Here is a 12882-nt window from a genome sequence, read left to right as displayed (position 1 = left end):
ACACTTTTACTTTTAAAGCCAGCAAAAGCCATTGGAAATACTTTGCAGAAACTTTCTGTAAGCATTGTCTTTTACATACTGAAGCCCCGACGAACAAGGCCTAAACTTACAATTTCTAAAAAAAAAAAAAAAAAAGGAATCTAAGAAATCATTATTTTTTATTTCAGAAAAGAAGTCTTATATACAAAACCTAAATATTGCACAGACGTTAGGGAAAGTCACTGTAAGGGTACTTGAAACTGTACAGGCCGGAGTAGCGCATATCTTGAAATAGCAGTTTCTCTTCTAAGAAATCCACGGCCCCGACTGTTAACAGGACAGTGTCGTATTTCAGCATACTGTGCACGTTTATACCTGGAGGAGGAGAGAAGAGGCCATAATTGTAATAATTCCTGGAGAAAAATGTTGGTGGCACATTTAAAGCCCAGTAAAAGGCGAACAAATACTCATACAATCTTAAAGACACTGTAATAATAGCCTCTATTTTCATCTTCAGAGTCCTACCTTCAATTTCCCTTTGAGAAGCTGCACAGGGTGTCTAATTATAACTGGACAGACCAAACCACACAAGAGAGGACTCAGCACTCTTGGTAAATAGCACTCAGTAACAGACCTGGTTGGACAAGCCCTCCCCCCTTCTCTGCAATACAAGTGTGTGTGATAACGGTATTGATAAGGGGTGTCACTGTTATTTTGCTTTGCCAGCAAAGAGCACTAAGGGGATGGGGGGTGCATTTCAAGGGATTGCTCAAAGACCATACCAAATGGGGGTAAGGGAATATAAAGCGATAATGTGATACTTTATTGGGCTTAAAGCCTCATGCACACCGGACGTTTTGCCATCTCTCCTAGATCCCTTTCCTCCTGGCAGCAAAATTTTGGCAGAAAAAAATGCCTGACGCTTGTAAATTTGTGTAACGTGTTTAGGCACATCAAGAGCTTGGGCATTAATTTAGTTGATCATATAAAATAATTAGCCATTGAAATGAATTAACACTTAAACGCTAAACACGCCTAGCCCTTAGATGCATTCACATGCGGTTTATCACGTCAAGCGTTTATCTCTGCTAAAACGCTGCTGCTCCTGGATGCACTGCCTGTGGGGGGGTTCTGCCTCTAAAGGCCTATGTGTGCATGGAAACACAGGCTAATAGGCAAAGACATTTAAAGGTAAGAAAAAAAAAAAAAGCCAAACATCCCTAACAGCAGAAAAAAAAGTCCAGGTCAAGTCAGTTCCATAGTTAGTGTATACTCTTCTGGATTTGTGACTTAGTCAAGTATTAAAGCCAGAGGGTCAGGTTGTCAAAGGTGTGGAGCTGAAGTGGTTTATTACCCATCAATACAAACTCCTTACACTTACCAATAGCTGGGATTAGAGTAATCTTCTTCAAATCTGCAGTTGCACTGAGAATGTTTTCAGGCATATCTTCATTGCTGTTAAACAGAATATTCAAAGAGAAAACAATGAATAAATGCACTGGTATACAAGGAGAAGGCCTCGGAAATGAAAGTAGCTACATTTTACCAGAATTGTATCACTAATAAAAGGAAAAACAAGTCCTAAATATAAATTGGCTCCAGTTTCCAAGATACAGCTTCAGGTAAAAATTGCATCAAAATAATTAAAATTACGTGGGGGGGGGGGGGGGGGATGTGCAATTATTGCTCAAATCACACCAATGTGAACGGGGGCAAAGTGCAGATAAATTTATACACTTCCATGTGGTACCATTTTCATTATTCTACTGTACTTTGTAGAGAAGTTATGAGGCATCACGATCATCAGACACCTCCCTCCCTTGTAGGTAAATATACTCACCTCTGTATAAATCTTTATTGCGAAATATCTTGAAAATTTTAGCCAACTAGCACACTGACCACCTGTTTTCGAATTCTTCTAATCAAAATATGTAAGAATCATCACATTTTATCTTGGAGGTTGATAATTTCCCCGAATTTGTAGACCAATGATAAAAAAGAAATCTAGAAGTGCAGTTAAATTTTTTCAGGTCACGCTGCACTTCCTGTTTAGCTGTGCAATATAGTGGTCATGCCGCTCTTTATATCAGTTCAAGTCTACTCATTAAACTCTATAGTGACACTGTACTACTCTGAGAGAGGGGGGGGGGGGGTTGATTTTTTTTTTTTTTTACACTGTTATTGCTTATAACAGTGTTGATCACTGTTATAAGCAATAGTTAACCATCATAAATGGCTTTCCATTCATTACAGCTTACTTACTGTTGACATGCTATGATTGGCTAAAGCTAATCACATGATACAGGGTGCTGTGATTGGCCCAAGTACCATGTGATAGCTGTGGGCCATACACAGCATCACAATAATAAGCAAAATCATTCTTGGCTGTTTTACTTACATTGTAATCATGTGATCGCTATAATCAATCATAACGATCACATGATACCCAGGCCGCTCACCAAGCGCCATGTCCGGGGAACACAACAGTCACGGGAGCATGCCACTGAGTACCCCCAGAGGGTGTGCTGGGCGACATACCAGTACCTCGCCTAGTCCGGCTGTCTCACCTATCAATAGTAAATGTACAGTGGAAGGGCAGCAAGCTGTTAAAATGCTTTTAGTGCTTGTTCTAAATATGCAAATACTTTACTGCACATTGTCTGGGTACAGGTTAACTTTGAAAATGGATATACAGAAGATACACATCAGTTGCCTTTAGGCCCCATTCACACTAGTGCGACTTGTCCCACGATTTTGGACCGCAAAATCGCATGACAAGTCGTTTTCCATTATTTTCAATGAGCCCCGTTCATATCAGTGCGTTTTGAAGTCGCACTGACTTCAAAGTAGTTCCTGCACTACTTTGCCACGATTTTAATGTGTTTTGAGGCATATAGCCTTGCCATTGCTTTCAAAATTGCGGCAAAAATCGTGCCGCGAAATCGCAGTAAAATTGCATCGCAATAGTGTGAAAGGGGCCTTAGTGTTCACATGTGCATACTAAAACATTACTAGCAAAATATTGGTCAGATACTTACACATCAACAATAAGTATTGATTCTCCCCAATGTCGCTGATTAAAGAGATCAACGAGATACTGAGAGTCTGGGCTGGAAATGTCCATGGAATCAATAATGTGGAGGTCATTCTGAAGAGAGAGAGAGACAGGAACATTCAAAAATATTCTGCTAAAAAACAACGACATTTCTAAGGACCCCATGTCATACATATTTCAGATTACATCTGCAGCTGAAGAGCATTGACATCTTTGTTCATATTGCAGACATTAGGTTAGATTGATGCGGACTGACCTACACATAGTTAAAAAGTTATATGCAGTTTACCCTACACAATGCATAATGACTGGAGTTAGGCTTTAACCCTTAAGTTCCGGTTCACACTAATGCGATCATAGACATCGCTTATGATTTGGAGCTCACTGCTCCTAAAATCACATGCGAGGTCTGTGCGGTGCAAAATCAGCCATACAGTTTGTATGGCTGAATTTGCACCGCAATCGCAGTGAGCTTGCACAGGACCCCTTTTTTTGGCCAGCAGCAGAATCGGATCGCATGGTGGTTCACACCAGTGCGATCCGATTCTGTGCGAACTGTCAGATCGCACTGCGATCTGATCAGGGGGTGTCGTTAATTTCGAATTGACACCCCCAGCATATCGCATATGGCAGTGTGATCTGCCTGTTTTGCGGATGCGATGCAGGAACACGCAGAGTATTCGCAGTGTTCCCGCATCGCAATAGTGTGAACCGAGACTAAAGCTGAACTCTGGGAATTACAGAAAAATTCCCCGCCACACTGCAAGGGTTACATGTTTGTTTACTCTAGGGATGGGTGAATAAGGAGTATTTACTCACCATCCCTGACTCCGACAGGCTCCAACATTCTACTCTTCTAGCGGACACTCTCGGTTGTGGGAGCGTATCCCTTGCTGTTCTCACGTACAATGCAGGGCTATTGTTCATGTATTGTACTTGATGACATCAGAGTGTGACTGCCAGCCGGAGCGCCTTAGGCTGTGTACACACGGGCCAAAAATTGTACAAAAATGGTAAGTTCAGCAGGAAACTTTCAGCCTGTGTGTACATCCCCTTACACAGCCCCTTTCACACAGGCGGACCAATCAGATCCGCCTGTCAGTTTTTTTGGTGGATCTAAACGGACGCCCCATGCATCTCTATGGGGCATGGGATGTCAGCGGAGACATGTCCGCTGACATCCGATCCTTCAAATATGGATGGATGGAAACCCTATTTTCCATCCGTCCAACGGTACGTTTCCAGCCGATTCCCCCATAGAGTACAGCGGGGACCTGACAGCTGTGTCTCTGCACACAGCACGGAGACAGAGCTGCCATCCGCTTGCTCAGCGGGGATTCGGCAGATCGATCCCCTGCTGAGATTAACGGAGTCCGCCTGACGTCCCGGATTGTGTGAAAGGGGCCTAAAAGGACAGAGCATTTGTCTGAGTGTCTGGAAGGAACACAATTTTGCAAGCACACTGCGACACGCAGTAATGTGAACCAAACCTTAGACTGGGTTGCCTCGAGACTGAAAAATACTTTTCAAGAGCGCATTGACTGAAAAAAAAGGTTGAGAAACACTGCTAGAGTCACATGTGGGCTTATACAAAATGGTAAAGGACAGCCCACTCCCTCCCTTCTCCTTCATGCCCACTAACCAGCTAAACACAATGGGGGTAGGATATTGCATGGAATGATAAAGGCATCACCTCCCTGTAATTCTAAGCACAAACAAACAGTCAACAGTCAATGAGAACGTCATTTATGACGAAACGTACGTCGGTTGCGGCGTGCTGACGTCACCTCTACGAGACAAGACGATACTCAGGCGGGTGTTTGAAGCCGACTGGCCGGCGGCTCCAATTCAGCGCTATTCCTGTGTACTTTTGTAAGTGCAAATTTTTGGTTTTATTTATTTTATTAAATGGTTTTACGCTATGGGCTCTCCCCCCCTTATTATTTATCCTATGCAATATCGCGGAGCATCTGTGCGGATCAGCTTTATTGCCAAGGGAGTGTCTATGTTCATTCACCTGTGGATTGCCATACATCAGTTTCCCTGATTGATACATGCAATTGGTTGCTGATATCTGGTAAGCAGGAATTTCTGGTGGTGGCTCTATTCCTTTGAGTGATTTATATCGCATGATCCACTAATATCTGGTAATTATTTTGATATCACGGAGGTGGTTCTTCATTCCCAATCTTTCACTGAGATATGTTATGCTTACCTTTTTCTTTTTTCTGGTAAGCGGCCTATGTTGGTGGTGGTGTACACCTATTATTTTCTTCATTCACACGGGTGATTAGAATTTTTATGCAGTATCACGCTATGTACATTTTTTGTCTCATCACCATATTCACCGATTCACAATTCTGAATGGAGAACATCTGACAGGAGTCATCTACAAAGTTCCACTGGTCTGGTTTTTGTTTACACCAACGCTCATTTTACTGCTACTTCTGGTAAGCAGTACCTATTCACATTGAATTTTTCTGTGTCGTGTTGGATTGGACTTTAACAGTTTATTCATCATCTAATACTTTGGACTATTATTTTCTGGGACCTACCACTTTATTTAATAGACCTATCATATATGGTCTATGTCATTTAGCGCAGCTTTTTCCCACTATTTGTTATACATATGTTTGTCACATTTCAGTTGCAGCTATTAGGATTTTGATATTTAGCGCAGTTTTTATTTTTCCAAACAGTCAAAGCCTAGCTAAGCTGAAATACATTTCTCTTTTCCTCTAGTGCATCCACTCCCCCCCAACGTTAGAAAGCACTCCCTAGGAGCACACTTAACCCCTTGATCACACCTGGTGTTACCCCTTCCCTGCCAGTGTCATTTATACAGTAACAGTGCATTTTTTTTTTTTTAGCACTGATCTCTGTATTGGCGTCACTGGTCCCCAAAAAGTGTCAGATTTGTCTGTCGCAAGGTTGCTGTCCCGCTAAAAATCGCTGATCGCCCCCATTACTAGTAAAAATAATAAAAACATGCCATAAAAAAAAAAAAATGCCATAAAATTATCACATAGTTTGTAGACGCTATAACTTTTGCGCAAACCAATCAAAATACACTTATTAGGGTTTTTTTTCTATCAAAAATATGCAGAATACATATTAGCCTAAATTGATGAAAAAAAAAATAGATTTTTTTTTTTTTAATTCTTGGAAATGTAATATTGTTTTTTTTTTTTTTTTTTTTTTTCAAAATTGTTGGGATTTTTGTTTATAGCGCAAAAATAAGAACCTCAGAGGTAATAAAATACCACCAAAACAAAGCTCTATTTGTGGGGGAAAAAAGACATCAATTTGATTTGGGTACAGCGTCGCACGACCACACAATTGTCAGTGCCGTATCGCAAAAAAATGGCCGTGTCATTAAGGCGGTAAAACCTTCTGGAGCTGAAGTGGTTAAAAGGAATGTTCTAACATATTTCAAGGAATAAAAAAGAGGAAGTGTGCCTGCATTACAAAAATGTACGTCATATGTTTTTCTTTTATTTTTTTCCCTGAAATACACTTTTTAGGACACATAGGCATCCATCTGTGTTATAAAACGAACTCTTTCCAAATATTTTATTATATCTTTTCATGTGACAACACTGAAGAAATTACACTTTGCTACAATGTAAAGTAGTGAGTGTACAGCTTGTATAACAGTGTAAATTTTCTGCCCCCTCAAAAAAAAAAAAATCAACACAGCCATTAATGTCTAAATCACTGGCAACAAAAGTGAGTACACCCCTAAGTGAAAATATCCAAATTGGGCCCAAAGTGTTAATATTTTGTGTGGCCACCATTATTTTTCAGCAATGCCTTAACCCTCTTGGGCATGGAGTTCACCAGAGCTTCACAGGTTGCCACTGGAGTCCTCATCCACTCCTCCAAGATGACATCACAGAGTGAGATCCTCAGAGTTCTTTGTCATGAGGTGCAATGTTGAACTTCCAGTGACCAGTATGAGAGAGTGAGAGTAATAACACCAAATTTAACACACCTGCTCCCCATTCACACCTGAGACCTTGTAACACTAAGGAATCACATGACACTGGGGAGGTAAAGTGGCTAATTGGGCCCAATTTGGACATTTTCAAGCATCAAGCCAAGCATGTCTCCAGACCTAAACCCTATTGAGCATCTGTGGGGCATCCTCAAGCGGTAGGTGCAGAAACGCAAGGTCTCTAACATCCACCAGCTCTGTGATGTCGTCATGGAGGAGCGAAGAGGACTCCAGTGGCAACCTGTGAAGCTCTGGTGAACTCCATGCCCAAGAGGGTTAAGGCAGTGCTGGAAAATAATGGTGGCCACACAAAATATTGACACTTTGGGCCCAATTTGGACTTTTTCACTTAGGGGTGTACTCACTTTTGTTGCCAGCGGTTTAGACATTAATGGCTGTGTGTTGAGTTATTTTGAGGGGACAGAAAATTTACATTGTTATACAAGCTGTACACTCACTACTTTACATTGTAGCAAAGTGTCATTTCTTTAGAGTCGGTTCACACTGGGGCGGCACGACTCTGTACTACTTCGGGGGGACTTGTGCAGTCCCGTGCACCGCGACTTTGGCGCGACTTGCACGGACTTCACATAATGGAAGTCTATGCAAGTCTCTCCGAGGTCGCCCCAAAGTAGTACAGGACCCTTTTTCTAAGTCGGAGCGACTTGTGTCGCTCCTATTAGAACGGGTCCTGTAGCAGTCAATGGAATGCGAGGGAGCGCGACTTGTCAGGCTGACAAGTCGCTCTAGTGTGAATCGAGTCTCAGTGTTGTCACATGAAAAGATAATAAAATATTTACAAAAATGTGAGAGGGTGTACTCACTTTTGTGAGATACTGTATATAAACCATATAAAAACACACAGCTATTTGGCCTGGAGGACACTGTACTGTACCTGAGCAAGTTTTACAGTCAAAGCCATCTTTAATCCCAGGACTCGGAGCTTCATGGGCAGCATGTAATAATAGCTTGTAGGGCCACGAGGACCATGGGCTACACCACCTGTACACAATACAAAACATGGGACACAATTTAAATGGGGAGGAGGTTGCATAGGTCAAAATCAAACAAGGTTTGTGTAAAAAAAAAATTAGTAAAAGGTTCCTATATAGTTGCAAGAGTCTTATCTGAGCCCTTTAAATCTGGTGGGAGAACACATAGACCCCAGATGAGATTTGAAACTTATTTAATCTGTTGGTCAGGTACTAGCCATAAAAACTAGCATCTTCTAAAGAAGACTGGCATTGCTGGGTCTCAAAGAAAAAAACATGTTTTGTTCTAACTCTAATGGTATTTTCAAGAATCTTCCAGAACAGCTATTTGAGATGCATGGCCCTGCCTTCAACACAGAAAGTAAAAATCCTGCCTGTCCCCTCATCCTCAGTTGTAATGAAGGAAAGAATAATTACAAATGTGCACAAGGGGAAATTTAAATTACAAAAATGAACCATACAATTGTCACCACAAGATGGAAACCTCTGGGTGACCTGGAAGATTCTCGGTAACAGAGTTATCTGTAATACTAACATAGGTTTGAAAGGATACACAAGTAATCAGTAAACCTTAAGGGGGGACACAGCCTGCAAAACCTTACTTTCACACGGACAAGTCCTGGCTGGACAGCAGCTCCACACAGTAGGGTTTCACAAAAGCATAGCTTGGGGACCATAACACAGCACTAGAGATTTATTTTTTGAAGCACCTGCTACCTCCGCCCATGACGTAGTCATCAATTTCGTAGAGTGAGCTCTAATTCTAACAAGTAGTTTTTGTCCTGTACTGACTTTTGCTGAAATAATAGTCTAATCCATCTGCCAATGGAGACCCTGAGCCCTTTGTTGGGACCAGAAGGTGGCTAGGCTTTCGAAAGTCTTTTGTAATCCTCGTTATACGTCAAAAACATCTTTTGGCATCAAGAAAAAAAAAAACGTTTCAAAAACTATTGCAGAAAGTTGGAAAAAGAATCTTCTGTGACCTAAATAAGCAGAGGATACTTTGGGAAGGTACATAGGGTGCCTAAGGAAAACCTATCCTGTAAAACCAAAAGTAAGTATCTTTGCATGACAAAGCTTGTATGTCGCCAATCCTCCTAGCTGAAATGGCAGCTAGCTGGAACACCAGAGCTATATTTACCTATCCTACAATGGTACTCAGTAAAGCTCAGCTCACATGCAGGAGAAGACAGCAAGCAGGCAGATGTACTGGCATTAGGGTCACTAAAGCATTTAGCATTGCATTTTCCACAAGGCAGAAGTGGTGGACTGGAAAAGGAGATGGTGATGTTAAGCTAAGAGAAAACACCCTAGGGAAGTCGGTGCAAAGCTGCAGGGTTGGTTTTCAGTCTATACAAAGTTGCTCTCTCACTACATTGCTTTATACCAGGGATCCTCAAACTATGGCCCTCCAGCTGTTGCGGAACTTCACATCCCATGAGGCATTGTAAATCTCTGACATTCACAGACATGACTAGGCATGATGGGAATTGTAGTTCCTGAACAACTGGAGGTCCATAATTTGAAGGCCCCTGCTTTATACCATAGTTGTCCTACAATGACAGTGCTTTATAAGGTGCATTGAATTCTGCAGTGACAGTCACTTGTAACATGTATCTTAATTTGTTCCGGACCACCCTATAGCAGATTTATTGCTACAGGGTGGTCCTCCTGTGCAGAATCACATATGTGATTCTGCACTTCCACCTACAGGGGGTACACGTGCACACCACCGGTGGGTCACTTCTGCTGTGATTAATCATAGGAGAAGCTGCTCTGCGGGTGCAAGGCAATGGATGTCCGCCAGCACCCGCCGATCATAAGTTAAACACACAGAATGCAGATCTGCCTATGTAAACAAGGCAGATCTCTGTTCTGATAGGAGGGAACGGATGGATTTTGTGTCTCCGCAAAGCAGGGAATAAAATGCACTTCTTCCCCTAATAAAAGCAGCACACACTCAACACAAAAACACTGCTTAGCACACAGTTCACCATTTGATTGCCCTAGAAGTTTAACCCCGCCCCAGCCAGTGTTATAAGTACAGCGACAGTGCATATTTTTAGCACTGATCATTATTAGTGTCACTGGTTCCCGCAAAGTGTCAAAAGTATCAGTGTCGGATTGACTGCCGCAATATCGCATCCCCGCTATAAGATGCTAATTGCCACCATAACTAATTAAATAAAGGAAAGAAAAATTCCATAAATAAATACCAGTTTGTAGACGCTATAACGTTCATGAAAACCAATCAATATACGCTTATTGGGATTTATTTTACCAAAAATATGTAGCAGAATACATATCGGTCTAAATTTACCTAATTTTTATTGGATATATATTTTTTCAAAATGATCGTGTTTTTTCTTTTGTTTATAGCTCAAAAAAAAAAAAAAAAAAAAACACCAATGCAGAGGTGATCAAATACCACCAAAATAAAGCTCTGTTTGTAAAAAACAAAATATCGAATATATTTGTGTACAGCGTTGCATTGCCACGCAATTGTCAGTAACTGAAATAAAAATAACGCAGTGCCGTATCGCAAAAAATGGCCCGATCATAAAAGGGGGTAAATCTTCCAGAGGTCAAGTGGTTAATAATAGAGTCTTATACTATGGCTATTTTCTATTGTAATGCTGCACTCTCAGCTCTCCTGTAACATAGCGGTCTTTCAAAACAAAGCAGCAGAAAAATCTGATGTTTTGGTTACAAGTTTTAAAGCCGGCCAAGGTTATGGGTGGGGTGAAAACCCACACTGGAAAAAAAGACTCAAATCATTCACTACAGAGGCGATGCCACAATCTCTGCACAAGTAGCAGAGTAGGACTCTCCTGAAATCAATAGAATTGGATAGCTTAACTGAACAAACAATTAGTGAAGATTCCCAAATCCTTTAGTAAATTAAAATAAACAAAAAGTGTATCTCTGCGATGGCCTAATGTGGAACTGCTGCAATTGAAATCCTGGAAGAGGAATACATAGTAAAATAAAAAATAATGGTGCGCTGTTCCTTGAAAAATGTAAACAAATATAACTAAGTGCTCCAATAAGGCCCCTTTCACACGGCTTTCCGATCCGGTTCACCTGTCAGTTTTTCAGGCGGACCTGATCGGATGCTCCATGCACCCCTATGGAGCAGTGGATGTCAGCAGAGACATCTCCGCTGGCACCCGCTGCTCTCCGATCCAATCCTGTCTATGAAATCCAGACGGATGGAAACTCTATTTTCCATCCTTCTGGAGGATCCGGTCGGATAAGATAGGATGAAAACAGACAGGAGGTCCATTCTCATCCGATCTTGCATAGAGGAGAGCTGGGATCTGACAGCTCCCTCTCTGCACACAGATCGAAGATGGAGCTGTCATCCACCTGCTCAGTGAGGATCGGTGGATCAATCCCTGCTGAGCAAAACGAAGTCCGTCGGGCGCACCGCCCATGTGAAAGGGGCCTGAATAAAATCAACCCGGCTGAATTGAGTGAATTACACAACTTATAAAGAACCAACTCATGCAAGCGCTGTGCATGAATTGTGCTCTGATTGCAAAATACAAGTGTATATAACAAAGTGTAAAAATACACATATCAAATAAAAAAATGATGTGTAAAAATATATAAAACACATGCATAAATAAAAATGCCAAAGTCTCAGTGCAATGTATAAAAAATCATGAATCAACAACACAACTTTGCAAAATTGCACATAGCAGATAGAAAAGTGCATACATATCGAATGCTCCACGCCGTGTCCACCAGTGCTCAAAGGTTGAGAAAAGTGCTCCATCAACAAGATAAGATTGGCCTTTTACCAGACACAATATATCCCTATTACAGAGATCAAGGCAGCTTGTGAATTTTTATACGTTGCACTGAGACCCTGTCATTTTTATTTATGAATGTGTTTATATATTCATTTTTTATTTGATATTTTTATTTTTGCACTGTGTTGTATACACTTGTATTTTGCAATCAGAGCACAATTCATGCACACAGCTTGTATGAGTTGGCTCATTATAAACTGTGTGATTCACTCAATTCAGCTGGATTGATTTTATTCAAATGTTATTGTAGCACTTCGTTATATTTGTTTACATTCTTTAAAGAAAAGCGCACCATTATTTTTTAGTTTATCTTAAGGCCCCTTTCACACTTGTGCAACTTTGGGACTGCAAAAATCACACAAGTCATTCTCCATTATTTCCAATGAGCCCCATTCATATCTGTGTGACTTGAAGTCGCACCAACTTCAAAGTATTCCCTGCACTACTTTTAGCATGATTTTGATGCGTTTTGAGGAAAAGACATTATAAGCCCACTCAAACTCGCATCAAAATTGCGGCAACAAAGTTGCGTCAAAATTGCGGTAAAATCGTGCAACTTTAAAGTCGCACAAGTGTGAATGGGGCCTTAGTAAACTAGCCTGACTAAATTTCACTGGGGACTGCACATGCTCCAGCTTTTTAGCCATGCCCTGCACTAGCCAGCCCAATATCCAATCACAGAGCTGCTAGAGGCTATTAGGCGCTCTCATCAGATGGTGGCCTGGATGAGGGCAGAGCATGACACCAGAGCTCAAGCTGAGCTCAGTTCTTGGGGGCCTTGTAAAGGATTTTTAGCTTAGAAATGGCTGTGTTTGGAGGGCATGTACTAAACCACGGCACGCGTTGGGTGAAGGGCTGTATCGCCACGCTGCTCGGTCCGCACTGCAGGCAGCCAAGCAATCCGTACAATAATCTGTCTGTTTAGCGAAGTTTTCATCATCTAAATGTAAGTGCAACCGTTTGTTTTAAATAAATATTTAAAAGGTGATGCACCATCGCTGCTTTGTTTCCTATTTGCATTCCATCTGGTTTTCCTGGTGT

The 12882-nt window shown here is 41.4% G+C and overlaps 1 protein-coding gene across 1 annotated transcript in view; it reads right to left on the bottom strand.

Moving 5' to 3' along the window:
• Nucleotides 1–157: 157 nt before the first annotated feature.
• Nucleotides 158–12882, bottom strand: part of MRPL4 (mitochondrial ribosomal protein L4) — a 31896-nt gene continuing 19171 nt past the window's right edge. Inside the window, exons 6-9 of the mRNA XM_082256244.1 lie at nucleotides 7927–8033; nucleotides 3018–3127; nucleotides 1361–1434; nucleotides 158–354 (exon numbers count right to left, since the gene is read on the bottom strand). Of these exons, the coding sequence (XP_082112370.1) occupies nucleotides 209–354; nucleotides 1361–1434; nucleotides 3018–3127; nucleotides 7927–8033 (437 nt within the window). The 3' untranslated portion in view covers nucleotides 158–208. The remainder of the gene's footprint in view (nucleotides 355–1360; nucleotides 1435–3017; nucleotides 3128–7926; nucleotides 8034–12882) is intronic.

The sequence above is a fragment of the Pelophylax lessonae genome (assembly GCF_965119305.1).
Source record: "Pelophylax lessonae genome assembly, chromosome: 4".
NCBI classification, from domain to species: domain Eukaryota; kingdom Metazoa; phylum Chordata; class Amphibia; order Anura; family Ranidae; genus Pelophylax; species Pelophylax lessonae.
The sequence above is the reverse complement of the archived record's forward strand: the minus strand, read 5'-3'. Positions and strand labels throughout refer to the sequence as shown.